Here is a 26,175-nt window from a genome sequence, read left to right as displayed (position 1 = left end):
TATTATACTCAATAGATAATAAAAATAAAAATGGAGATACTGCACTTCATGTAGCTGTAAGATTTAACCAGTTAGAAGTTCTTCAATGTTTAGTTAAAAAGTAAGTTTTTTAAATTGAACCATTTTTAGTCAAGATGCATTAACATATTTTTATTTAGTTTATCTTTAAAGTTAAAGTAATCAAATTTTAATCATAGACAATGTGATGTTTCTGCAAAAGATAACAAAGGGCAATGTCCAATCATATTGGCTTTAATTCTTGGGAAAAATAAGGTAAACACACATAAGCATAATATAATTTATCATTTGCATATTCTAGAGCATTTACAATTAAATGTTTAGAATGTTATTGATGCTCTAATGGAGAATGATGGCGAAGCACTGAATAAAATTTTTTCTTTTAAAACTGCAAGGAATCAGAAGAATATTCTTCACAAACTGGCAGATATTGGAGAGAAAGACAGACTTGAAGTAATCATAACTTTAAAATTCTTTCTGAATTACATATTAATATTTAGTCATATGATTAGCTACTTCAAGAACATTTAATAATAATATTTCTTAGAATCTAGTCAAAAATGCTAAAATGATCTTTAAACCAATTTACATAATGAAAAAAAAACTACAAACATAACATCCCCTAACTTCAAATATTAGAAGGAAAATCTATTAATCGAACTAGAGTCCTTTTTTAGGATATCTTTAATAATTTTAAGGAAATGTTTTAGTTTGATAATCAGGTGAAAAAAGAAAATGTTTTCTAATTCTTTTGAGCTAACCCTTTTTAATACTGTATAGGCAGTGTTCAGTATTCATCCAGATGTTGCTAAATTGTTAAAGGAGGATTGCATAAGAAAGAAAAATGTATTTCACTATTTAGCTGAACAGGTTACAATCAATCAATTTTATACATAAAATATGATATATTATTGGCAATTATAATCTAGTACTATCCCAAATTAGGGGTCAAAGGAGTGCTATACATTGCTAGTTGAAAAATTTCCTGGTGATCACACGGCACTTTTAACAAAGGTATGGTTGATTTTAATGCCTTACTGTAATTAGAAATTTCTTATTAATATAAATTTAATTATTACATAAATATTTTAAATTAAGGGAGAAAAGGAAGATGGAATGACTGTAGCCCATCTATTGGCAAGGTAAGATTGTAAATCTGTTATAATAATTTCTTTTTATCATAAATTTTACTAGAGAGATCAACCCTTCTAGAAGAAATGTACTAGGGGATGAGAATACCAGTGAAAACAAATGTACTATTATCACAAACTTGCCAGTTGACATAGTTCAAACATACTAATTTACAAATGTATATATAGTAGTGTGGCCCAAATGAAGGTCTAAATTGCTTTTCAATGTGCGTTAAGTAAAAATAGGTTCTGCATTGTTTGTAGATTTTAGCCCTATAATTGATTTTAAGAAAAAATCGATAGCTATCTCGTCAAATGCATTTTTATTTTCATTCTTTCTTTCCCAATTAATATAGCCTTACATGTTACACAAGATATAAAGCAAAACAACAAATTTTCTGTCTGTTTGTTTACAAACATTGAAATAAAATATTAAAATTACCAGGAATAAACATATGAAGAAAGAAAGTATTAAATTTTTTTATGTATAATTACAATAATTTGGGAAAGCTAATTCATACAGCAAAATCATAGAAGAAAAATAATTAAAGATATGCCTTACTCTTTATTCCTGGTTTAATAATAAACAATCAAATTATTTTTTGCAATATTAATTTTTTTATTAGTATCCTTTTTTTTTAAAGTTGGATATGAGAATAAGTGTTTTACATATTTTTTTACCTTCATTTAATTTCTTATTTAAAAAAAAATCCCCTTTATTGGCGACAATGTCTGTTAAGACATGAAATTTATTAAAAACCCTTTTTCCTATTTTATGTCTTTAAAATGTAGATTTTTTAGAGTTTTTAATCATTTCTCTTCTCATAAGACTAATAACTACTGTTTTAGTTCAATTTCTTACACAAATTATCAGTTTAAATAAAACAATGTTTTTAGACGTTTTTTGGAATTATTCGGCAGGAATGGCGGTTCTGTCTACTTTTTATGATTGCTTAATATTTGAACTCTTGTTACATTATTTTAGGTTGGCAGTTCTTTACTTATTTCTTGTTAAAATCATGAAAATATGAAGTTTTTGATAAAAAGCTTAACCCTTACAGATTGGGCCCCTATTCCCACCTTAATAGATCGGGGGGGAGGGGGTCATATTGACCCCCCCTCTATCTCGGCTTCTGTTACAGATAAAGACGTAAAAAAAATTTCTGGTGGTTCATGTGTATTTTTAGAGAAAATTACTTTTTCTAGTCATAGTGGTCAGGCCGCTCCTTAGCTGCTTTTTAGCGGCCAGCCGCTAAATTTTAAAACAGCTGTAGAAGTAGTAATTTTGTAGCTAGGATGACCAAATTTTAGGACGAACTTTTATTTTTCATAACAAAAAAATTACTTTTTCTGATCATCGCCAAAAAACGGCAAATAACGGAAACCGCCATTTTCGGCGGTTACGGTGGTAAAACGGCGGTTGGCGGAGCCAATTAATATTTTATATGTTTATTATTGCTCAAGGATTTACCAAAAAAATTTATAGGTCTCTAGCTGTAATAGAAGCCACGATATTCATGATATTTGTCTGTAGTAAAAGCCGGACAAAAATCGGTCATAAAGTCGGTCAGGGTGCGGTCAAACGGTCATAACACCACTTTTCTCATAAGGTCATTGATATATCAGTATTCACCAAAAAAATTTTAGGTTTCTACCTTATATACAAAGTCATAATGTAGAAATTAAGATTTATTTAGATTTTTTTAAAATTTTGGTGCTACCCAACCGACTTTGACCGGACACCACGACCGACACAGACCAGATATCCTAATAAAATCAACTCTTGCCGACGTATAATTACTAAACTTAAAAAGTCATGAAGTCACAACTCTCTTTCTTACCTACAAAAAAATGACATTGAAAAAATAGAGGGGGAGGGGTCAATATGACCCCCCCCCCCCGATCTGTAAGGGTTAAGATTGAAATATCGAGATCAATTTTCGTTGTAGAGAGTTCTAGTTTTCACTCACTAAAAGGTCTACTTTTGAGCCGGTAACAACTTCAAGGTATCCGCAAATTAATATGGTAAAGATTTAAAAATTCATGTTTTTTTGGGCCAGTCTAATATATAGCATATGGATTAGATTATTTCTTTTAAAATACTATAGTGGTTAACTTAATCTTTTATGTTTGCTCCCTAATCATTGTCCCCCACTGTATTTGTCCATCTAGTAGGTTGTCAATACACAAATTATACAATAAGCCTTCTTAAAATTTTGGTGTTCATAAAAGTTTTGTTGATCAAATTGTTCCCATTGGACATAATAAAGTTATTTAGAAATGGTCATGGTCCCTTACTGAAGGAAATCATAGCGGATTGTCCAGGAATTATTGAAGCAACGGATTCTCATGGTAATATACCTCTTCATACAGGTAAAGATCAACTATTTTTTTTTATCAAAACTAAGAGAGTTAGCATTTATGAAAATCCATAAATTTCATACAGTTTTTGTTATTTAGCTGTTCAATATGATCGGCTTAGATGTATCTCAGAGCTTCTTGCAACAGATTATAAACTTAAAACAGTAAGTCTATATCTTATTGTGAAATGATTCTAAAAAAAAATTTAGTAAGGATTTAGACCCCTGTCAAAATGTATTCTGGGGTTGTGCCTCTAGGAAGTGTAATAACCCTGATTTTGCCAGAAATTACAATCCCCTTCTTCGTGCCTCAGTATATATATTTATATTTCAGATATAGCTTTACTTGTTTTTAATACTTTTTTTCAGATGCTAGTTACAAACGAACGGAAGAAAACTCCCTTCCATTATTCAAATCTAAGGTGATAAATTTTAATGATGTACATGTTAAAAAGAATCTCAATAATAGTCTTTAAAATTTGATACTTTTTTTCAGAACTTTCAAAGAGCTTCAAGAGCAAGTTAAGAAGAAAAAACATACAGATGAATATATGAAGATGTTACTGGATAAAATATATGACAATAGAAACCCTGTTACAGATGCTGCACGGAGCGGAAATGTTGAGGTTTTTTTAGTGTCTCTCTATGGAACAATACTATCTCTCTATAAAACATACTAGTGGCTTCGCCTCTAGCCTCTACGGGCTTCGCCTTATAAAGAAATGGGAAGTCAACCCTCCAAAATAGAAATTTTCAAAAAGTTATTCTTTGTTTAATTGTTGTTAAAATTAAACCCAGGTTGTATGCACAAAAATTTCAATTTGTATTTATAAATTAAACCCAGGTTGTTTGCCGAATACACAAAAATTTCAATTCGTAAAAATTAAACCTAGGTTGTTCGCATACACAAAAATTAAAATTTGAAGAAAAAAATATTTAAATTGTTTTTTTTGTTGGGGGGGATTCATGGGGGCTTCGCCCCATGCTGCAGTTGGGTCCCCCCCCCCCCACCACAATTAGTGGTTTTTGATTACAAAAATTTTATAAAAAAAGTGGGTATAAGAGGACCAGTAGGTATATTTCCAGAAGGGTAGAGCCCAATTTGATCAGCAGTTACTGAGATTTTACAAAAAAAATGTAAATATTTTTTTTGGGGGGGGTGTTTTTTTTAGTTTTTTGGGGGTTTGGGGGTGTCCTACCCCCCAAGAAAATAGCCTAAAACTACCACAACAACAGTAGGTATATTCTCTGAAGAGTAGAATCCGATTGGTTCAGTGTTTACCGAGATCTTGGGGGACGGACAGAATGACAGACATCAAGCTACTTTGTATTATAGATATACTAAAATTTTAATTACTTTTTGTATTTTATAGTTGGTTAATATGATGATAGAATTTGGTTTCCCAATAAAAAATGAACACGGCAATGCTCTTTTAGCAGCCATAAAGTCAAGAAACAGGTAAAACAAGTTAAATACTAAAAGTATGTTTTGAATAAATTGCAATAATTTGTATTGGCAACTTATATCTTTTTGATTCATAGAAAAGTAATTGAGACAATAATAGACCATGATGCCAAGAATATGAGGGCCTTGAAAGATGTCTGGACGACTGATACGTAAGTAGAATAGATCAATTAATTAAAAAAAAGACTATCCTTAGAATTGTTGAATAGAAAATCATTCAAAAATCTTTAATGTAGTAACAATATCAAATGTATTTTACGTTTTCAAGTATTGTATTACTCCTTTTATCCCCAAAAAATAAAAAAAAAACTTTTAGCAACTAAAATTTAAATGACAAACTGTACCTAAAAAACATTATATATCTTTGTTGCTATATTAGTGAACATGCTACATCACCAATAAGAGAACTTATCAAATACCACCCCAACCAGGCAATGAGAGTGCTTGATAATATCAAAAGGTGAGATATCTCTCTCTGTCAGTCTGAAGCTTAAGATCTTGGTAACCACTAAACTGTTTCTACTCAGGGAATTTATCTACTAGTGCTGTGGTTGTTTTAAGCTATTTTCTTGATGGGTGGACACCCTCATCCCCCCTAGAAAGAAAAAATCCCCTCCAATTTTTTTTGGAACTTATGTTTTTTAACTGATCAAACCCATTTTATTACCTCTTAGGGCAAATCCCCTTGAGACTAGTGACAAAGACAATGGTTAACTATATTTAGGAAGGTCTACTTACAATTTTGATTACAGAATGGAAGATGAAACAAAACAATGGGATGTAGAGTGTCTTGAAGACACATTTTGTTTTAGTTGGGTAGGTTATACCATACCAAAGCAGTAAATTCACAATCATGAGGATAAGTATTATAAAGGTTTATAATTTAAAAGAAGCCTGCAAGAAATGAAACGTTTTAACTGCTAAAAGACTGCCACATGTAGACCCAATACCCAAAAATTGACATTTTAAGTTACATGAAAATTTGAAAGATTTCCATTGCTCATGTTATAAATTAACAAATTAAATTGTGTTGCCTAGAAACAAAGTTATAAGCTTAATTTCGGAAGAAAAATCAGCTCAACAACCAATCACAGCTGTTAGGATTTTTTGCTTACAATCAAAAAGTTAAACCAAATTTTTTCAGAGATTTTAATTATGAAACGTGATGTTTTTCTTTTAAAAATGTAAACAGTTACAGGCACCTTACGTTTCTAACAAAGATAAGCTTATATTTTTGTGTCTAGGCGACATAATTCAAAATTGTAATATCTAGCATTAGAAATAGAAATCTTTCAAACTTTTCATGTAACTAGAAATATCATTTTAATGCCTATAATATTGAAGTGGAAGGCTTCAAATTTTGTGTATTGGATCTACTTGTGGCAGTCTTTAAGCAGCTAAAACGTTGTATTTTATGCAGGCTTCCTTTAAAGCTACTTGTATACATTTTCACACAAAATTATATCAATATTTGTTGTTATTTTAATGATTAAATTATTCTTTTTCATTAACAGAGCAAGATTCAAAAGAAATATGTTTACAAACCCACAGGATATCCTTACACAGATAGGCAAATTCAAAACCATCCCCTATATTTAATGGTTAAATACAAGAGAATGAACCTTTTGAAACACCCTGTAGTTACAGCACTTATCAGGTAAGTTTTATATATGTTAATATAGATTGAACATTAAACATTAATAAAAACTGTGAAGGCTTTTGTGCCACTATTTCCCCATCTTTAAGATTTAATTGGTATATTTTATGGAATAAAATTTGAAAACTCGGGAATCAACTCCAAAAGAAATTACAACAAATTCAATGTAAGCAAGTTCATATGGGTCACTTAGATAAACAGATTTATTGATCTTGTTTAGACACAAATGGGATACTTTAAGAAGAGAATTTCTAGTGTTTCAGGTATTATAGTATAGCATTACATCTTAGAATTGTACCTAATTACTAATCTTTATAAATGAGGATAATTAAACTAAAAATGAATATTGTCATGATAAAATGATTTACATTATACAATCTCTTAATAACATAAATTATAATTTGATATTTTAGCTTGTTGTTTATATCCTATTTGTATCAGCAATTACTAATTATGGCTTAACAAATTTGACACTGAAGGTAAAAGATTAAATTTTGAATATAATACAAAAGATATATATTATATATCTTTATATTAGCTTGTTCCACCCTGGAAAAGCTTTGATAAAATTTTTTACCCTCAGCTAAAATGTGGATGATTTATGCAATTATGCAAAATAATTACCCATGCAAAATATTTTTTCTGTAGTACAAAAATTGCAACAACACGTTTTTAAAATCTGCTAATGTTAACCATTTTAGTTCTAAATAAATAATGAATAAACTTTTACAAAGAATATTTGCAGATACTAATAAGGTTTTAACTGTGAACATTTCTCAAAAAGAAATTTATCTATTTTCTTTTTTTATTACAACTCATCTCTATGTTTTATGTTGCCCTGTTATTTATTATACAAAAAAAGATATTTGAAGAAATCACACTTTACATTAAGGATAAGTCAAGAGCATTGTATTCCTCTGATTATCAAGACTTTGAAGAACAGTTTGAGTAAGTTGAAATTGTAACAATGAAAGATAACAAAATGAAATTTTAAACTGTTTTTAACCTATTTTTATATCATGTATCAAAAATATACTATGACACCAGTAGAATCAGACTGCAGAGCCCAAATTTGAATTAAGTCCCCAATAAACTTTTTGGGGAATTAAAATTTTTTTTCTAAAACAATTAATTTTATTAAAAAATCTAACATTAGAATAAAACATATAATTCTGAAGTCTGAACCAATTAGAAGTCTTGTTTCATTTCAGTTCTTTACAATTCAAAAAAGAGTGTTTTCACAAAGTAACTTATTTCCAATGTAGTTAAATAATTTTTATTTAATTAAAATGAAAAGAATGAAAACCATACACATAAAAGATACATACTTTTAAAAAATATTTTTAAAAAATAAGTTTGAATAATCTTATATTTTATCATATTTGTATACGTGACAAAAATAAATTTGTTGTATTGCATAAACATTTGTTGTCATCTTACACCTGTTAACCCTTTACAGCCAATTTTTATGTGTTTTAAGTAAGTGATAGAAAACAAGCACAATAATGTTAATTCATTGATATATTGTAAAGAATTAAGTTTTTAATGAATTAATTTAGATGAAATCAAAAGACCTAAGTTTACTCTATACCAGAATACTATATTTATAAAGTAAAACACTCTAAAAGCTACGAATTTTACCCAAATAAAAAAAGACCTTTTGCTCTGATCAAAAAGGAACACAGCAACAGTAAAAACTAATTTTTAAATCCCCTCAAAAAAGTTTATTGGGGACTTAATTCAAATTTAGGCTCTGCAGTTTGATTCTACTGGTGTCATAGTATATTTTTAGTAGCGAAGCTACTCTATAATTTGAAATGTCCGTCTGTCTGTCTTAGTTTGGGGGAAACCTGATTTTCTCGGCTCCTATAAAAGATAAAAAGCTGAAATTTTTTGACAACATTCCCATTATCAAGGAGCAAAATTAACTATAAAACATCATTGGCAATAGGACCGCTTTTTAGCAGGTTTTAGGCTATTTTTGTATTTTTCACATTTTTCTCTATATCTTTGGTGTTTATGGTCCGATTTCGAAAAGTTTTTTAGTTATAGATATCAAAATTAAATTTCCTGTCGTTTCAAGAACACATCAATGGCGGTCAGACTGCCTTTTTTCAGGTTTTTGGCTATTTTTATATTTTTCACATTTCACATGTCTTTGGTGTTTATGGTCCGTTTTTTAAAATTTTTGTAGTTAAAAATATCAAAATTAAATTTCCTGTTTGTATCCAGTATGTAATTTACTTTGACCATCAGTCTGTTAGTCATAGTACTGAAATATAAATAAATATTAAGAAATTAAAAACAAATGTTGAAAAGGTTTCGTGATTTTTTCCTAATATACATTCTTTTGTCAACTAATATCTAAATTTAATTGTTTATGCTTCGCTACTTATGGATGTTGTCATCCTTGTTGATATATGTTTTAAAAAAGGGTTAAAGACAGTTTAAGTATATGAAAATTTTAAGAGTTCAGTGGCGTGCGAACCGAAGGGGGCATTTGGGGCAATCGCCCCCCCCCCTAGCAACCAAAACGCCCCCCCTTAGCCACCGCCCCCCCTGCCCCCCCCTAAATGTTGAAAAATGCCCCATTTTGCCCCCCCCTGGTCAACAAAAATGCCCCTTTTTGCCCCCTACCCTACAAAAAGCAAAACTATCCCAGTTTCCAAAAAAAAGATCAAGAAATACTCAAAAAAAAAATTTTTGCGCTTCGCGCCAAACAAACAGTTACTATTCATTTAACCTTACCAAATTTTTTTATTAGTGTAGAAATTAGGTTATAATCTTTTTTCACTGAACATAATAAACCAGGTAATAGGAAGTATTTTATTTTGTATAGTATAAACTTTTTACCAAAGAAATTTTATACATCCTCAATGATGATACACAAAATAACCCCTTATATAGATTACAATTAGTGGATGAAATGTATGGAAACTCAACTTAATTAACCAACCAATCAAAATTCCATTAAAGTCCCCGAAGTTGTTGAGCCAATGAATAAGAAAATTTATATGAAATATTGGGGACTAGTGTAATAAATAGCCCAAAAACCCCTCCCTCCCTGCATATTTGAAGAAAAAAATTTGCGCTTCACGACCTTCCAAATGGTTTCTGCTTTTTATCACATTGTATATTTTGTTTTTATTTCTATAAGAACATGTGTAAACAACAAATATTTAATCAAAATGTTATTTTATATAAAAAAGAAACAGCGTTGATATTTATCTAAGCCTTTTTCTCAACACTGTATTTCTGTCTAAATAATTAACTATATATGATGTCATATTATTTTCAGGATAAGTTTATCATTTTTTTTTGTACATACCCTTACAAAAAGACATGTTTTTTTATGGCAATTTTCATTAAAAACCCTTAAAACTAACTACAATCTATATTCCTAACTTATAAAATACACAACTCTTGTTTTTTAGGTGCGCTTCACGCAACGCCCTTATAAATCATTGGAAACACCACTTAATCAAAAATTAACAGAGTTTTAAAGTGCCATTTAAAGAGGGTAGGAAATGTTGATATAACTTTTTAGCTTCTCTATAATTCACTATGGCTGTCAGTACGTAATGCTAAGTGGGAAATGTGATTTTTTCAACTGCAATTAAAGATAGAAGGCTAAAACTTAATGTTAACATTCCCATCATTATGGAGTATAATTAACTATTAAAAATTCATGGAGGTCGGACTGCTTTTCAGGACGTTTTTGGCTATTTTTAGATCTTTTAAATTTTGGGTCACCTTTTGTGACATTGCCTCTTAAGGTGCATTTCGTCATATTTTCACAGTAGCTTTTCACCTGCGGGGCCAATTGCCTAAACCTGCAGGGAAATCACCTGACCTAACTTAACCTAGAATAACCTATTAAAAGCTACTATGAAAATATGACGAAATGCCCCTTAAGAGGCATTGCCACAAAAGAGACTATACCCCAAAGTTTTTTATTTTTTTTATTTTTTACATAGTTCTTTATATCTTTGGTTTTTATGGTACGATAAATTTTTTTGTGGATTATAAGATTAAAAAAAAAAAAAATTTCTCGCTGTTTCGAGCATCCAGTATGTAATTTACTTTGACTGTCATCACACAATATAAAGGAAAAAAGATTTGTGACTTTTTCTATCTAAAATATATATTTATTTCAACAGATGCTCTTTATATCTACTTGTCTGTATTCTTATTAATGATTTTTTGTGCTGTGCTACTTAAAGATGTTGTCATCCTTGTTGTCATACAATAAAGAAATATTTAAAATCAGTTTTACATATTAGGAAAATTTTTGGTAAATTATTGCCAAAATGAGTATTTTTATCTCCAAAAAAATTTTTTTTAATGGGGTTATTCATCCTTTCTGCTGATATTTTATAACATCCCCTTCAACCCATAAAAAATGTTTTGTGGTGGGGGGGGGAAGGTTAAATTATCTTCTGTACTTTTTTTTTTGAAGATGATTTCTAACTCTCTTCCCTTCGGTCATTGCAGGGTGGGGAGAAGGGATGGGGGTGAAGGGATGGGGGTGATTGGATGGGTGTGAAGGGATGGGGGTGAAGGGATGGGGGAGAAGAGATGGGGGGGGGAGAGATGGGGGATATAAATGGGAAATAGGGATGGGGGAAGGGATTGGGCAGAAGAGATAAGGACTAGAAGGCCCATAATCAAATAATCCCACCCCTTAAAACGCCCTTATTTAAAATTAGTATATATAATCAAAATTTTACAAAATCTTCAAAATGCCCCCCCCTAGACAAAGTGCTTCGCACGCCACTGTAAGAGTTTTCCACATCTCAGGATAGAAATTTAATTAAGTTGCCTAGAAGCAAAATATAAAGCTTGTTTTTAGCAGAAAGTTAGGTTGCCTGAAAATAATTACATTTTTACAATAAAAACACCCTATTTCACATTTAAAATCATTAAACAAAATTCAGTTTAACGTTGCATTGTACTGTGAGCACTATGGTGTAAGAATTCTAGCTTTAAGTATTTCCAGCCAATCAGAAGGCTGAAACCGCTCAGCCAGGCATCTGTAGATAATTGTATTAGTTTCATTTTTTTCTGCTAATCAACAAAAAGTTCAACTGAATTTTTGTAACATTTTGACTATCAGGTTATGGTTTTATTGTAAAATTGTAATCAGTTACAGGCAACTTAACTTGCTGCAAAAAATACGCTTTAAATTCTGCTTCTAGACAATGTAATTTAATTTCTAAACTTCTATCACAAGGTGTGGAAAACTATCAAAATTTTAATAAACCTAACATGTCATTTTAAAATGCTTAGATGTGTTTTGTTTGCAAAAGTCTTTCTTCAGTTAGAGTGGTGTATTTTATAATAAAAATACTTTATCTTGGAAACATTTTAATTATTTTTTTCAAAAACGTCTTTATTTCAAAACTTTTTTGATCTCACAGTTTTGTGTAATAAGAGAAATATAGCTGTTTACATTTTATTGATACAGAATAGATCATCAAATGGAAGATTGGAGTATCTTATTTGTTGTGGTAACAATTTCAGCTGGTCTGGCTATTGAGTTTAGTCAACTGCTAAGGGTAATGCTTATTTCTTTACATTCAACCAGATTATTATAAGCAAATGAAAGGAAAGTCAGTGGAAAGTAAGGGGCAAGTGAAAGGGGAAAAAATAAAAAGTGAAGAGAAAGAAAGAGGAGTAGGAAAGTTAAAAAGGAGAAAGGAGATCAAGTAATTGGACTGAGAAGGAAAAAGAGGAGTAAGGGAAGAAAAGGAAAATGAAAGAAAGATAATAAAATCAGCCACTCAATTTTTTGTGTGCTGCATTTACTGTATACCCAGCTTTTCAAAAAGCCGCATAGAGGATGGCTGAACGACACATTCATATGTTACATTATAAGAAATGCGTCGGTTTATAAGAAAAGGTAACGCTATTGCCTTATTAATATGTCGAGAATTTGTTAAAATTGTTACTTGTTAAACCTTTCCATTTTCTTTCATAAAAATAACAACACACACGACGCACAGAAATGTTGAAAAATTTTTTAAAATGTAGCTAATTGATTGTGTAGTTTAATTTTAAAAAATAACAACTTCTACGTCGTATATGAACGTCGTTAAATTGAAATAAATGTGACCTTGAAATGATAAAATTTTATTTAAATAGGAATGGTAATTTGTGTCTATATATAGTTCAAATTTTTGCTGTCAGGTGTCTCTTACTTTTTAGAAAAAACTGTAATTTTTTATTTTTAAAAATGTAAGTATGGTTTTTTTAAATGATATAAGTAAATCTTATTTAAATTGGTTTCCCATTTCATTGTGTTTGGGTACTTTGAAATATTTTATTTTAAATCATTACAAAATCTAAACTATAAACAACAGTATAACAAATTTAATCATTTCCAGTATAGCATGGAAAGGATTATAATCTAGCTAAGTAAAGAGAAATATCATGAAATCTCTTCACTCAATTTCCATTTTAGAAGTAAAAGATGAGTATATCCTTTTATTTTTAAGTACTTTTATTTATAAGTATGTATTAATATTTAGTAACGTCTAACCCGCACCCACATGATGCAAACGGCGTCATTTCATTTTTCATTATTCCGTTGCAAAACTGGTCCAAAACGCGATGCATTTAAAAACACGTACGTCGTAAGTGCATATCGAGAAAAATATTAAAAAAACATCATATGAGCTCAAGTACGTGCATATACGTCGTTTTTTTACATCGAGGAAAATAATAGTATTGCGACGTATGCATGCGTCATTCCTTTAGTTTCCATGCGGATTTTTGAACAGCTGGGTAATTATTTGCTCAACATAATTAACACTTCAAAATTCTAGGGTGGAGCAAAGTATATGAATAACCTAACAAATCATTTGGATGTTTTCTTGTATCTCTTTGCTTTGTTTATGACAATCAACATCAACCTTGATGGATTTGATAAAATTTCATATTATTCCACATGCACTTCTGCTTATGTAAGTTATTTTTTCTTTACTGGCAAGAATCTTTAGTTATAAGACATAGGAAGAAATATGTTAGGATTTAGTTTGGCTGCCGGCTATAATGATTTAATGTTATAATTTGATAATGTTAATCATCAAAAGTATATCATATGTTAACTTTCAGTTTATTCTTTTAAATATTTTCTGAGCAAAAGCCATATGCTGGAAAGAAAAGAAGTAGACAATTTTTGTAACATGTTGCAAATTTATGTTAATTTTTGAAAGAGTTTGGTTTATACTTGATTTGTAATTTCATTTCAAGTGCTGGAAGTGGCCTGCTATTTCAATATTATTAACAAGTTCATGGTTGAATCTTCTAAGATATCTACAGTAAGAAGTTAAATTTTTTCCTTATAAAAAAAAAGTTAAATCAAAAGCAATATTTGTTAGATATTAGTTATCATTTACAGATACATCTAAAGGCCAGGGGAGAGGATGGACAGTAAACATTAAAAAAACATTATATTTTTAGCTAATTCTAATTTTTTAAAGCCCCAACCTAAGAATAATTATATTTCAGATGGTTTCCCATATTTGGAAATTATTTGGTCATGGTTTATGAGATTTTTAAGACTATAGTAAAAGTTGCAGTTATGTTTGCACTTGTTCTTTGGGCCTTTACTATAGGAATGCATGTTCTTCTATTTCAACAGGTCTCCTGTTCATATTTTATAATCAACATTCTATAAAATAATAGGAATTTAAACCTCATAAAGCATATCTGAAGGAAATATCAAACAATGCTGGTAGTAATTCAGAAAAAAACAGGTATTTTCTTCAGGCATGCTTTAAAGTGAAAGGTATAAATACAAAAAAAACATGGCGTACTGTAATATTTTTGATTGTTTTATCATTATATTATAATGTATTTAATCACAAATTATGCTAATACTTATTGTATACTGTTTCTGATTTTTAATTCAAAAATATTTCAAAAATAATTCAAACAAAAAGTTAACTTTCATTACATTATGTCACTGGACTTCCTACATACTTAAAGTGATTGCTGATAATTAAATATATCATAATAAACTTAAATCATGAAAAATTATTCAATAAGGAAAAATACTATTAATCTTGTAATCTATCATTGATCCTTTTAGGATGCTTTCAAAACCTTAGGTTGGACATATCTCAAAATGTTGACAATGGCAACTGGAGAATTTGACTATGGGAATATATTTCTTGATGAAGACCCTGTAAGTTTTATACATTTTTTTGTGAAAATGTATATCCTTTTTTAAAAGGACCTAGGAAATCTTCTGCCAATCCCGTATCCCTTATCCCTGTAATATGTTTGTACAATATATTTAAGAATTTTTTTATGTAGATTTCAAAAATGATGTTAATTTTTTAAATTTTTGATTATTTCTGTGTTTTTTTTAAACAAAAAATTTAATCAATGAAAATTAACTATTTTCCACTTTCTTATTTTACAATAAAAATCGCTGGTATTTTAAAGATAGGATGTCTAAATCCCCAATCACTTAATATGACCAATAGGAATAATACATAGACACAATCATACAACAAAAAAAACTTTCTGAAATTACGTTTTTTTTCTCACTTTCTTTTAAAAAGCTAGCTTCATATAGTGTATATCTATAATACAAAGTAGCTTGATGTCTGTCCGTCTGTCTGTCTGTCTGTCTGTCCCTTAAGATCTCGGTAACCACTGAACCGATCGGATTCTGCTCTTCAGGGAATATACCTACTGGTCCTGTGGTGGTTTTAGGCTATTTTCTTGGGTGGTGGGACACCCGTCCCCCAACCCCCCCAAAAATAAAAAAATCCAACCCCCCAATTTTTTTTTACATTTTTTGTAAAATATCAGTAATTGCTGATCAAATTGGGCTCTACCCTTCCAGGAATATACCTACTGGTCCTCTGGTGGTTTTAAGCTATTTTCTTGGGGGGTGGGACACCCCAACCCCCCCAAAAATAAGAAAATCTCCACTTCCAAATTTTTTTTTTTTTAATTTTTTTAAACAAAAACCAGTAATTGGGGTGGGGGAACCCCACTGCAACATAAGGCGAAGCCCCCATGAATACCCCCCCTCCAAAAAAAAATTCAAAATATTTTTTTTTTAATTTTAATTTTTGTGTATGCGAACAACCTTGGTCTAATTTTTCGAATTGAAATTTTTGTGTATAAGGCAAACAACCTGGGTTTAATTTGTACAAATTAAAATTTTTGTGCATAAAGCCAACAACCTGGGTTTAATTTTACCACAGAGTAATTAAACAAAGAATATTTTTTTGAATATTTCTATTAAGGAGGGTTGACTTCCCAAAACTATATAGGGCAAAGCCCCTAGAGGCTAGGGGTGAAACATAGTATATATATAATATATATATATATAAAATAACGTTTTATTAATATAATGTATTTTAATATACTAAAACAATTTTTTATTTACAAAGCTATCTCTTAAAAAAAAAATTTCATCATTGTTTATATTTCGCAAGCAGAAACAAAAGAACAGAAAAATAGTTTGAACACTAAGACGACATTTAAACACTTCTTAAGGAGGTTTTTTTTCTAAAACTCAATAGAAATGTTTTTTTTTTGCAGGCGGTTTCTTATGGAAATCCTTTGATTAAATTTTTTTATGAAAAACATACATAGTAATTATTTTTTTTAAAAAGTAATAGCATTTATGAAATCTTTAATTAAAATTTGACAAAATTGCATGAACACTTCTTTAATAAAAATGTCTCTAGAAAAATTTGCATAAGATTTCCCTGGTCCTTTGTTCTCTCATAAATTTACAGCATATCAAATCAAAGTCAATATTAGGATTAAATTACCAAAGGAAAAAAGCTCAAACTAAGGCATTTGATTTTAATGTTTTATTATATTAACTTTTTAAAATACTATTTTAACCCATTAGTGCTGAGCGCCACTTTTATGGGCCGATCGAGCTGAAAGTTTCAGGGAAGCTTTATAATGGTCAAAACGGAATTCGTTTTTTTTTGTTTTGCTCTAGTGGCGTGCACAGGAAAGTTGCAAAAAAAACTGGTTCGGCTCGGCCATAAATACCAACCAGGCATTATTACCCGTTTTTGGTGCTTTCCCCCGGCGTTAAAACCCGGTTTTCCTGTAAAAACCCGGTTATTTTGACCAAAAATCGAAAAATGTAATTTTTGAACGCCAAAAGTGAGATGAACACTTTTTAGAACTTTGATACGATCCGTAATTGAAAACTACACAACCTCATGTAATCTATAGAGCTACAAGTATAATACGAAGCGATTTATTTCAAATTTAGTGTTTAGCCGGCGATTTCGGGTAAAAAAAACCTTTTTTGTTGTTGTTGTCAAAAAAGATCTATTAGTGAAACCGGGTAATAAAAATTTCAGACTCCAAATGGAAATGCTGAACCGGGCTTATATAGGGTGTAAAAAAAACACTAAAAAAATCATATAAAAATTAATAATTTAAATAAAACGAATTCACAAATAGATGTACTTGTCAATAAACTTTAGATTTAACGAAAAAAATTAGCGACTTTACTATAAAAACAAAAAGTTAGATGGGGTATTTTGAATTTTCATGATTTTCAAACTTTGTTGATCTATACCGGCAAACGGAAGTAAGCAAAACTACCTGCTCCAGGGGGAAATGAAAGCCAGGGTAGTAGAGGGGGGATTCATACTGAGAATGATGCAATTATGAAGCCGAAAACCGTTTTTTTTTACATTTTCTGGAACCGGGTTTTAAAACCCGGTTCGGCACTAATGGGTTAATCCTTAAAATTATCATAATCAATTTTCAACATGAAAAATACTCTTTTAATTTTATCAATGTTTTTTTTTGTAATTAATTGATACTTTCATTTTGTTTAATGATTTAATTTTAGACAAATTGAATTCAACAAAGCATTTGTTTATGATCATTACTTATATTTGCATAATTCCCTTAGTGAAAGATATAAAATGAATTGAAAAACAATATCAATTAAATTACTAATAAAACCTTAAATATTTAGGTTACATTTCCAGCCACAACTGTGGTTATGTACATCATTGTTCTTATATTCATCTCCATCATTCTTATGAACCTCACCATTGGTCTCTCTATCAGTGACATTCAAGCTATAAAAGAAAATGCTTACTATGAAAAAATTAAAAATCAGGTAAATTTTTCATAGGAAGATAGTAAAGAATACGTTTTTATGTTGGCAAATAAACTGAATAAAATCAGATTTTTAATGAATAGGCACAAATAGGCAAAATGATAATTATTATAACATATGAAATACTTTATCATTATAGGTCAGGTTAGTTTTGGAAAATGAGATTGGTCGTCCACTTATCTGTTTAAAAAGGATGAAGATAAAGGCACCAGCTACAAAAATTGATGTGCCAAAACCAGATAATAAGAAATATTCAATAAGGAAACCAAAACTTTGGTAAGTTATTCAGTTTGAAATAGACTAATTAGGGATGTTAAAGGAACCCTGCAAGACATATACCGCTTTAATTACTGAAAGACTGCCATGAGTAGAGCCAATACCTAAAATTTGAAGCCTTCAGCTTCAATAACAAAAAATTATAGACATTTTAAAATGAATTTTTAGTACAATGAAAATTTTTAATGTTTTTTATCATTAATATTAAAGATTTATTAAAATACGTCGCCTAGAAAGAAAATTATAAGCTTATTTATAGCAGAAACTTAGGTTGCCAGTAACTGTAACATTTTTACAATAAAACACCCTTCTTTATGGTCAAAATCATAAAAAGAAATTCAGTTTAATTTACGTTGTACTGAGAGTACTGTAGTGTGAGTATGCCAGCCTTTAGATTTTCTAGCCAATCAGAAGGCTGACTCCGCACTAAGTCTGCTGAACAACCAATCACAGCTGAGCATCTGTATTACTTTTGACTATGAAAAGGAGTGTTTTTATTAAAAAAAAATGTTATCAGTTACTGGCAGCTTAAGTTTCTGACAAAAATAAGCTTTTAATTTTGCTTCTAGACACAGCTAGCTCAAGCCAGGTACAGGTTTACCTGAGCACGCCAAAGAAACTAACTAGCAGGGGTGTTCTAGGAAGGTATTGTGAGTTCATAACCTATCTTACTTAAATCGTAGCTGTACCTTCCCTACTATGACTTTTTCAAAATATATTTTCTTGGCTGCTGTATTTAAATTTTTCAAATAGTTTATGTAGTATATTTAATTCTCAAACGCATGGTTAGAGCTATACTACACAACAAGAACAAACTTCTTAGTAGAAAATACATTTCACTTTATTCAAGCCTTATCAATTTTAATCATTTGAGAGTTTCTGTATATTTAATGAATGTGAACTATAACATTAAAAACCCTGTGTTTCTAACTGGCACATGCAGTACATGTTTAAATATATTAAGTACTGCCAAAAAAAAATACTGGTAATTTAACTAAATTACTTGCTATGCTGAGTTATGAAGATCTTATTCTGCAAAGAAATACCTGTTCAGATGATAAAACAGATCAGAAATGCTAAGTAGGATGAATGGTTACGGACCCAACATGTAAAATCCTCAGAATGAAAAACTCAAGGCTTCAAACTTTTAGATTTATTCAATGTTTTGAAGGCAAAACTGCCCTCATCAACAGGAATGTTTTTCATCCATGTACATTGTTAACAAAACACAAACTGAAATTGATTAGATCAGAAATGCAATTGTAATATTTGTTTGACTGCAAGATCCTAAAGATTGAAAAAATGCAGGTCTGTATAGATCATCTGAATTAGTATATCAGATTCTAAATAAGAAAACACCTTAAAAAAAGCAGAGACCTTCTTTAATAAAAAACTCTCAAAACTCTCAAAATCGAGAAGGCTTGAAGTTCTTGTTGTGTAGTATAGATCTAAAAGCACTTTTTTGGAACGCCCCCCCCCCCCCTCCGTTTTTTTTATCTCATTTTCTGTGTGTGAAAGATAAAGAGCCCAAACTGCGTGACTTTTTAAGTATGGGTATGACACATAACTGAGAGTTGAAATTTTTTTAATATCTACATCCTGGCAGGCGGGCACAGAATGCCAGCAAACCTGGCAGGGTCATCCAGGTAAAGATCAAAAATATTTTTTTTGACTAAAACAATGCAATTTTTGACTTAGAGACTACAAAATTAAGCTTTCCTTACATTTCTACATAACGTATTAAAATTTCATAAAGATCCGCCGCCGTTTTCCCGCCGACTGCCGACTGTGGCGGCTGGCAGCTGCCAAGTACAGCTGCGGCCACTGAAATTTATATCTTGATATTTATAATGTAAAATTTACAAAGATAAACATTTTCTGAAAAAAATTGTTCTTCTAGCTTCAAAAATAAGAAAATTACAGCCGTTTGAAATTTTAAGTAAAAAAAGACCTTAAAACAAAGGTTGTTAAATAAATGGGTAAAGGAAGCGAAAATTGACTTAGACTTATAAAAGTCGGAAATTCATTATCAAACAGGGAACTTGCACAAAAAAAATTTGCCCTCTAGATCTAATAGGAACTGAGATAATAGGGGCACAGTGGGATCTTTTGCCAAAAAACGGGACATTAAGAGTAGACAAAAGTAAACTTCAATAAATAAGCTTGTATTTGAAGAAATGATGTAATTTTTTTGCTTTAGCCAGGAAATAACTAAAAATTTGCCTCTGTTAACTTCTAATGTGCATTTTGTAAGTACGTCTGGCGGTTTTGGAGGAGCGAAGCTACCCTTTTTTTAAAAAAATCTAAAAACCTTCATAACTTTAGTTACGATTTGAATATTTTAACAAAATAAACGTCTATGTAAATATTTCTTCAATGCAAACAATGTTTGTTAACATGACTATAGCGTCAGGTGCACCCAGTTCGAGTCCCGTCATTTTTAGGTAGGTCCAGTATAAGTAAAATAGGACACTTATAAGGCATGTTTTTTTTACAGATATAAACAACAATAACATAATTTATAAAACACTTTTGATTTTGTGTTAATACCTTTATTCTATCTTCATTTAAAGTTTGTATAAGAATATAAACATAATTGCTTATATTATATTCTCTCTCAAACGTATATTTCTCTCTCTCTCTCTGACGCATATATAATGTTTTTGCAATATTATAATTAATCCCTAAATTTGAATTTCTGCTGGACCAAAACCAGTTAGAAATACAAAAGTATTTATTAGTCATCTTTTTTAAAGGACTCCTGTAACCCTTAAATGTCCATTAAAACCGCGAGAACGGCAAAAATCGTTAAAAATCACACCTACGGCGGCAAATAACGGCGAAACGGTTCGCCAGAGGCAAATGATGCAAAAGTCAAGAAAGATCCGCCTTAAAAAGTTTGAAAATATTGCAGAGATGACTTTGGGCTCTAAAATGACTCCTTCCCCCTCTAACGAAGGAAAATTTGAAATCAACAAGAACGAAATTGTTCAAACCATGCAATGTAAAATGCTCAATTACTCAAAAACGGCCGGGAGGCCCCAGGATGTGAAAACTGTTTTATACAGAATACATGTTGCATATTAATATTATTATTGCAAAACCTGGGGCCACCTGGTCGTTTTTGGGTAAAATGGAGAAAACTGATTTTTTGGGGTTAAAAATCTTAATATTTTTGGTGAAATTTTCTCAAAAAGTGTCAATTTACACCACCAAAAAAAATATTTTTTAAAAATTTTTCTTTAATTAGACATTGGTACAGGTATCTGAAAAGTACCTCAATCAAAAATTATTTGTATAAGCTGAACATAAATGTATTTTTTGTTGCTTTGAAAAAATTGTGTAAAAAAATCTGGAAAATCATCAAAACTGAAAAGAAATTTTCCACTACCTTTTTTAAAGATGGCATAAATCCGCCAAAAATTAATATTTTTAAAAAATTTCTTTTCTAGCTGTCTACTTACAGCCATTATTAATTCCTAGGATAGATAAAAGTTGATTTTAAATTTTGTGGATGTCCCGTTTTTTTTCCCACTGTGAGGGGGGGTCGTTGAACGCCCCTCCCCCCCTCGATCGATTAATGTGCGGCAAGGGGCCTGACTGTAAAGGGGTAAACTATTTCAGTATCACCTACTCTCCTTATATTTTTTGCCACAATGGACCTTGCCATATTTACTTGTTAGTGTAAGGATTATTTTAGTTTACTTGTTTCAGACATATTATAGTTTAGAAGATTAAGCTTAAAAAATATGATTTATCTTTGACTTCAAAGATATAATTTGCAGTAGAGAAATGAAAAATAGACTAAGTGTTTCAGAATTGTCTCAGAAATATTCTGGGACAATCTGATACAGATTCACCAGGCTTTTATCACTGCTTTCATCAATTAAATTAAAGATAAGGATGGTTTATTAGCCTAAATGTAGATTATATAACTTTGAAAGTATCTACTTTAAGATTTTATAATTAGTAAAAGAATATGTTTTTTTTTTATTATTTTTCATTGATGGATTGGATTATATAATTGAAATATCCAGTTAACAGTTAGATTTGCTCTTTAAACTTTGTAAACTAGCTCGCTGAAACAAACAATTTATTTCATAATTATAGTAGAAAGAAAAATTGAAACCCAGCAGCCAAGAAAATTTATTTTGAAAAAAGTCATAGTAGGGAAGGTACAGCTATGATTTAAGTAAGAGTGGTTATGAACTCACAATATCTTTCTAGAACACCCCTGCTAGTTAGTTTTCTTGGCGTGCTCAGGCAAACCTGTACCTGGCTTAACCCTTACAGATCAATGTTTTTTCAATGTCATTTTTTTGTAGGAACATAGAGAGTTGTGACTTCATGACTTTCTAAGTTTAGTAATTATGCGTCGGCAAGAGTTGATCTTATAAGGATATCTGGTCTGTGTTGGTTGTGGCGTCCGGTCAAAATCGGTTAGGTGGCACCAAATTTAGAAAAATTTCAAAATAAATCTTAATTTCTTTTGAGTATTTTTTAGTGAATACTGGGATATCAATGAACATTTGAGAATAGTGATTTTATGTCCTGGTTTTAATATGGACTTATATCATGTATATCTTGGCTTCTATTACAGCTAGAGACCTAAAAAAATGTGGTACATCCTTGAGCAATAATAAACTTATGTGAGTAGTAAGGTTATGACCGTTTGACCACTCTTTGACCGATTTTCTATTTCCTACCTGTAATTTTGCCGTTTGTAAGCTGCCAGCCGCCGAATTTCAAAACAGCTATAGACCAACCAAATTTTTTATGTAGTCTTTTATTGTGATCAGAAACAGATAAAAATATTAATTGGCACTGCCAACCGCCGTAACCGCCAAAAATAGCGGTTTTAGTTATTTGCTGTTTTTCGGCAATGGTTTGAAAAAGTATTTTTTTTGTTTTAACCCATTAGTGCCGAGCGCCACTTTTATGGACCGATCGAGCTGAAAATCTCAGGGAAGCTTTATAATGGTAAAAACGGAATTCCAATTTTTTTGTTTGCTCTAGTGGCGTGCACAGAAAAGTTGCAAAAAAACCTGGTTCGGCGCGAGTAAAGAAACCTTTCAGCATTAATAACCGTTTTTGGTGTTTTTTGGTGCTTTCCCCCGGCATTAAAGCCCGTTTTTGACCTAAATACCCGGTTTTTTGGCCCAAAAAGTTAAAAATGTAATTTTTGAACGCCCAAAGTGAGATGAACACTTTTTAAAACTACTATACGATCCGTAATTGAAAACTACATAACCTCATGTAATTGATAGAGCTACAACTAACATACAAAACAATTTATATCACATTTAAGATTTTGGCTATAGGTACCGCCCTTTTCGGTTAAAAAAGCCCATTTCGAGGAAGTTTTAAAACTTTTGCTAATATTTGTATTGATAATAATGGGAGGGATATTGATAATGTAATTTTTGAACATCCAAAGTGAATTATAGAGTAGCAACTATTCTAGTAGTATCAGTAATTGACAAATATATAAAAAAATATAATTTTTATTGATAAAGGAAAGACTAGAAAAGACTTATCACATATCTTTGGCCTAAAGTATTTTAAAAATATCACAAACAAAAGAATAGAATAATACATTAATATCAAGATAACAAAAATGGCCTAAAACCATCAAATTTGCATATCCCCCCCCCCCCACCCCTTAAAAATATTTATGTAATAAAGTCTAAACCAAGATATATCTATCTATCTGTCCATCCATCTGTCTTATCCCTATATATCAGTCTATCTATCTATCTATCTATCGATCCTTTTATTTATCTATCTATCAATTATATTTATCATTGGGAAATAAAGAAATTTTTACATTTGAAGAGAATAATAAATGATAAAAAATATCTAATATATCTAATGGTTGAAAAGTTAAAACCGGGTATCTTTACTCGCGCCGAGCAGGGCAATAAAACTAGCTGGTATTTTTACTCACGCCGAACCGGAGTTATATAGAACATAATTAAACGATAAAAAAATCATATAAAAAATAATAATTTGAATAAAACGATTTCACAAATGAATGTAGTTGCCAATAAACTTTAAATTTCACGAAAAAAATCACTAACTTTACTTCATAAACAAAAAAGTTAGAAGGGGTATTTTAAATCACCTTGTTTTTCTTGGTTCACCCATTTTCGATGAAAGATTGTGGCCGACCGAATAGATAGAAATGCTTCTCTCTGGGGGGAATTGAAAAACAGGGCAGTAAAGTGTAGGCTCATGCGAGCATGATGCAATCCTGAAACTGAAAACCGGTTTTTTTTGGCATTTTCTGGAACCGGGCGTTAAAAGCCGGTTCGTCACAAATGGGTTAAAAAAAAAAACTTCCACTTAAAATTTGGTGATCCTAGCTTTAAAATTGGCCGCTCTACAGCTGTTTTAATATTTAGCGGCTGGCCGCTAAATAGCGGCTAAGAAGCAGTCTGACCGCTATGACTAAAAAAATAATATTCTCTAAACATGCACATGAACCACCAGAAAAAAATTTTATTACTCTAACTGTAACAGGAGCTGAGATATTAAGGTGGGAATTGGGGCCTGATTGGGTTAAGCTAGCTGTGTAGACGACGTAATTTAATATTGAAATTTCTATCTTAAGCAATGAAAATCTTTCAAAACTTTCATTATACTAAACAAACTTTTTGAAATGTATGTAAGTTTTCTGTTATTATTTAGAGCCAAATTTTGGTTATTGGGTCTACTCGTGGCAGTCTTTCAGCAGTTAAAGCAATATATGTCTTGCAGGGTTCCTTTAAGAAAAAATTTCCTGCACAAAAGATGGGGGGATTTTTAATTTAACATCATATTGGAGAATGAATTCTATTTAAATAGCTAGTAGAGAGTTTACTCAAGAGACATAATGGCTGATTCCTCCAATAGGAGAATCCTTAATGAACATTAAAGAGATCTCATTGGTTGAAATTGTGTTTACATTTTATTACAAACCATTGTTTTTATTTTCATTTCATACATAGATAAAAGTCAGCGTGAACAGTATAATTTCTTAGTACAAAGCTTGCTGAATGTGATTTTAAAGGATTTTTCACAAAAATATTTTTGCCTCACCGCGAGTAGCAAGCCTGATTTTTAAAAAGAATTCATCTCAGCTTGATTCAAAACTAAACTATTATTTTGTCTGCTACAAATTTCCATTTATGATTTGACAAAAAATCGGGTCAGACAAGAAATCTAGACATAGTATATTAAAAAGCTAATAGAAAATATCCCTACAATAATTTCCCAACTAACCTCTCATTGATTTACAGGAGATTAATAGAGGCCTACAAGACCTTTGAGCTGTTTCCTAATGTGCTTGATGATGATGAATTGGAAAATGATTCACATTCTGGAGGAGATCTTTCAGGTATAATTGTCTTTTTCATCAATGTCTAAGCAAGTAACTTACATCTGTTATTGCTGACTTTTTTATAGGTAAGATGGCTGATTTAGAAATCAGCCTGCAGGAGGATATGAAAGAACTGAAGTGTCAAAACACAGAACTGAAGGGTCAAAACACAGAACTTAAGGGTCAAATGACAGAACTGAAGGGTCAAATGACTGCACTGCTAAAGGACATGGAGACTCTGCTGAAGAGAAGGGATAACAAGGAAGAAACTAAACTGTGACAGAGGAAAATAGGGAGTTAATAAACAAAGGAGAATCTGTCAATTCAATTTAATTATATTAAAATGTATATATTTGAATGCTCTCGAGACATAAATTTTTTTTTTTTTTTTTTTATTTAAAGCAAAGCTTTTCTATAATTAGGGTGTGTCCGTCCGCCCGTATGTACATACAGATAGCTTTTTTGTTAGTTTTGGCAAGATAGAATATCGATTTCAAACGTTCCATGGTGATTCCTGTAGTAGTTAGATACAATTTAGAAAACTTAGCAACTCCATGACCGTTACCAGAATGTTATTTTGAACTTTTTTTAATAACAAATTTTTATGTGATGTATTAATCTGATTGATCTAACTTTTGTAATACTGATTTCCTAGGACAAAAAAGTACAATATTATAAGCAAAGCATCTCTTTAATTAAAGTAAGTATGTCCTTATCCTGTATTTAAGCAGTTTTTCAAGAAATTTACTTACAATTTTGTGTTGACTTTTATATATTT

The 26,175-nt window shown here is 30.6% G+C and overlaps 2 protein-coding genes across 2 annotated transcripts; both read left to right on the top strand.

Annotated features, from left to right (window-relative positions):
- On the top strand, positions 1 to 4,291 carry LOC145330672 (uncharacterized). Its single transcript, XM_080175332.1, has 10 exons — positions 1 to 100; positions 198 to 273; positions 343 to 471; positions 799 to 888; positions 964 to 1,032; positions 1,117 to 1,160; positions 3,427 to 3,521; positions 3,609 to 3,673; positions 3,878 to 3,930; positions 4,005 to 4,291. Exons 3-10 carry the CDS (start codon positions 361 to 363, stop codon positions 4,186 to 4,188), a joined length of 711 nt encoding a protein of 236 aa, XP_080031458.1. The 5' UTR covers positions 1 to 100; positions 198 to 273; positions 343 to 360; the 3' UTR covers positions 4,189 to 4,291.
- Positions 4,292 to 4,835: 544 nt separating this feature from the next.
- Positions 4,836 to 26,140, top strand: LOC145330503 (transient receptor potential cation channel subfamily A member 1 homolog). The gene is made up of 17 exons (XM_080175134.1): positions 4,836 to 4,967; positions 5,051 to 5,125; positions 5,353 to 5,433; positions 5,726 to 5,789; positions 6,488 to 6,630; positions 6,851 to 6,893; positions 7,044 to 7,109; positions 7,523 to 7,578; positions 12,098 to 12,188; positions 13,458 to 13,595; positions 13,885 to 13,952; positions 14,143 to 14,275; positions 14,726 to 14,821; positions 17,615 to 17,761; positions 17,901 to 18,037; positions 25,318 to 25,415; positions 25,484 to 26,140. The coding sequence occupies exons 1-17, from the start codon at positions 4,891 to 4,893 to the stop codon at positions 25,675 to 25,677; spliced, it is 1,707 nt and encodes a 568-aa protein (XP_080031260.1). The 5' UTR covers positions 4,836 to 4,890; the 3' UTR covers positions 25,678 to 26,140.
- Positions 26,141 to 26,175: the final 35 nt, after the last annotated feature.

This window comes from Acartia tonsa, chromosome 10 (genome assembly GCF_053477335.1).
Source record: "Acartia tonsa isolate MP-2025a chromosome 10, ASM5347733v1, whole genome shotgun sequence".
Lineage (NCBI taxonomy): Eukaryota > Metazoa > Arthropoda > Copepoda > Calanoida > Acartiidae > Acartia > Acartia tonsa.
The sequence above is the reverse complement of the archived record's forward strand: the minus strand, read 5'-3'. Positions and strand labels throughout refer to the sequence as shown.

Bases quoted from the DNA above. Each gene is read 5' to 3' on its own strand.
- LOC145330672 (XM_080175332.1), top strand. From the start codon at position 361: ATGGAGAATGATGGCGAAGCACTGAATAAAATTTTTTCTTTTAAAACT. The intron at 472-798 runs GTAATCATAACT...AATACTGTATAG, and splicing joins GAGAGAAAGACAGACTTGAA to GCAGTGTTCAGTATTCATCC. The intron at 3,522-3,608 runs GTAAAGATCAAC...TTTGTTATTTAG, and splicing joins TAATATACCTCTTCATACAG to CTGTTCAATATGATCGGCTT.
- LOC145330503 (XM_080175134.1), top strand. From the start codon at position 4,891: ATGATGATAGAATTTGGTTTCCCAATAAAAAATGAACACGGCAATGCT. The intron at 13,953-14,142 runs GTAAGAAGTTAA...ATTATATTTCAG, and splicing joins AATCTTCTAAGATATCTACA to ATGGTTTCCCATATTTGGAA. The intron at 14,822-17,614 runs GTAAGTTTTATA...TTAAATATTTAG, and splicing joins TATTTCTTGATGAAGACCCT to GTTACATTTCCAGCCACAAC.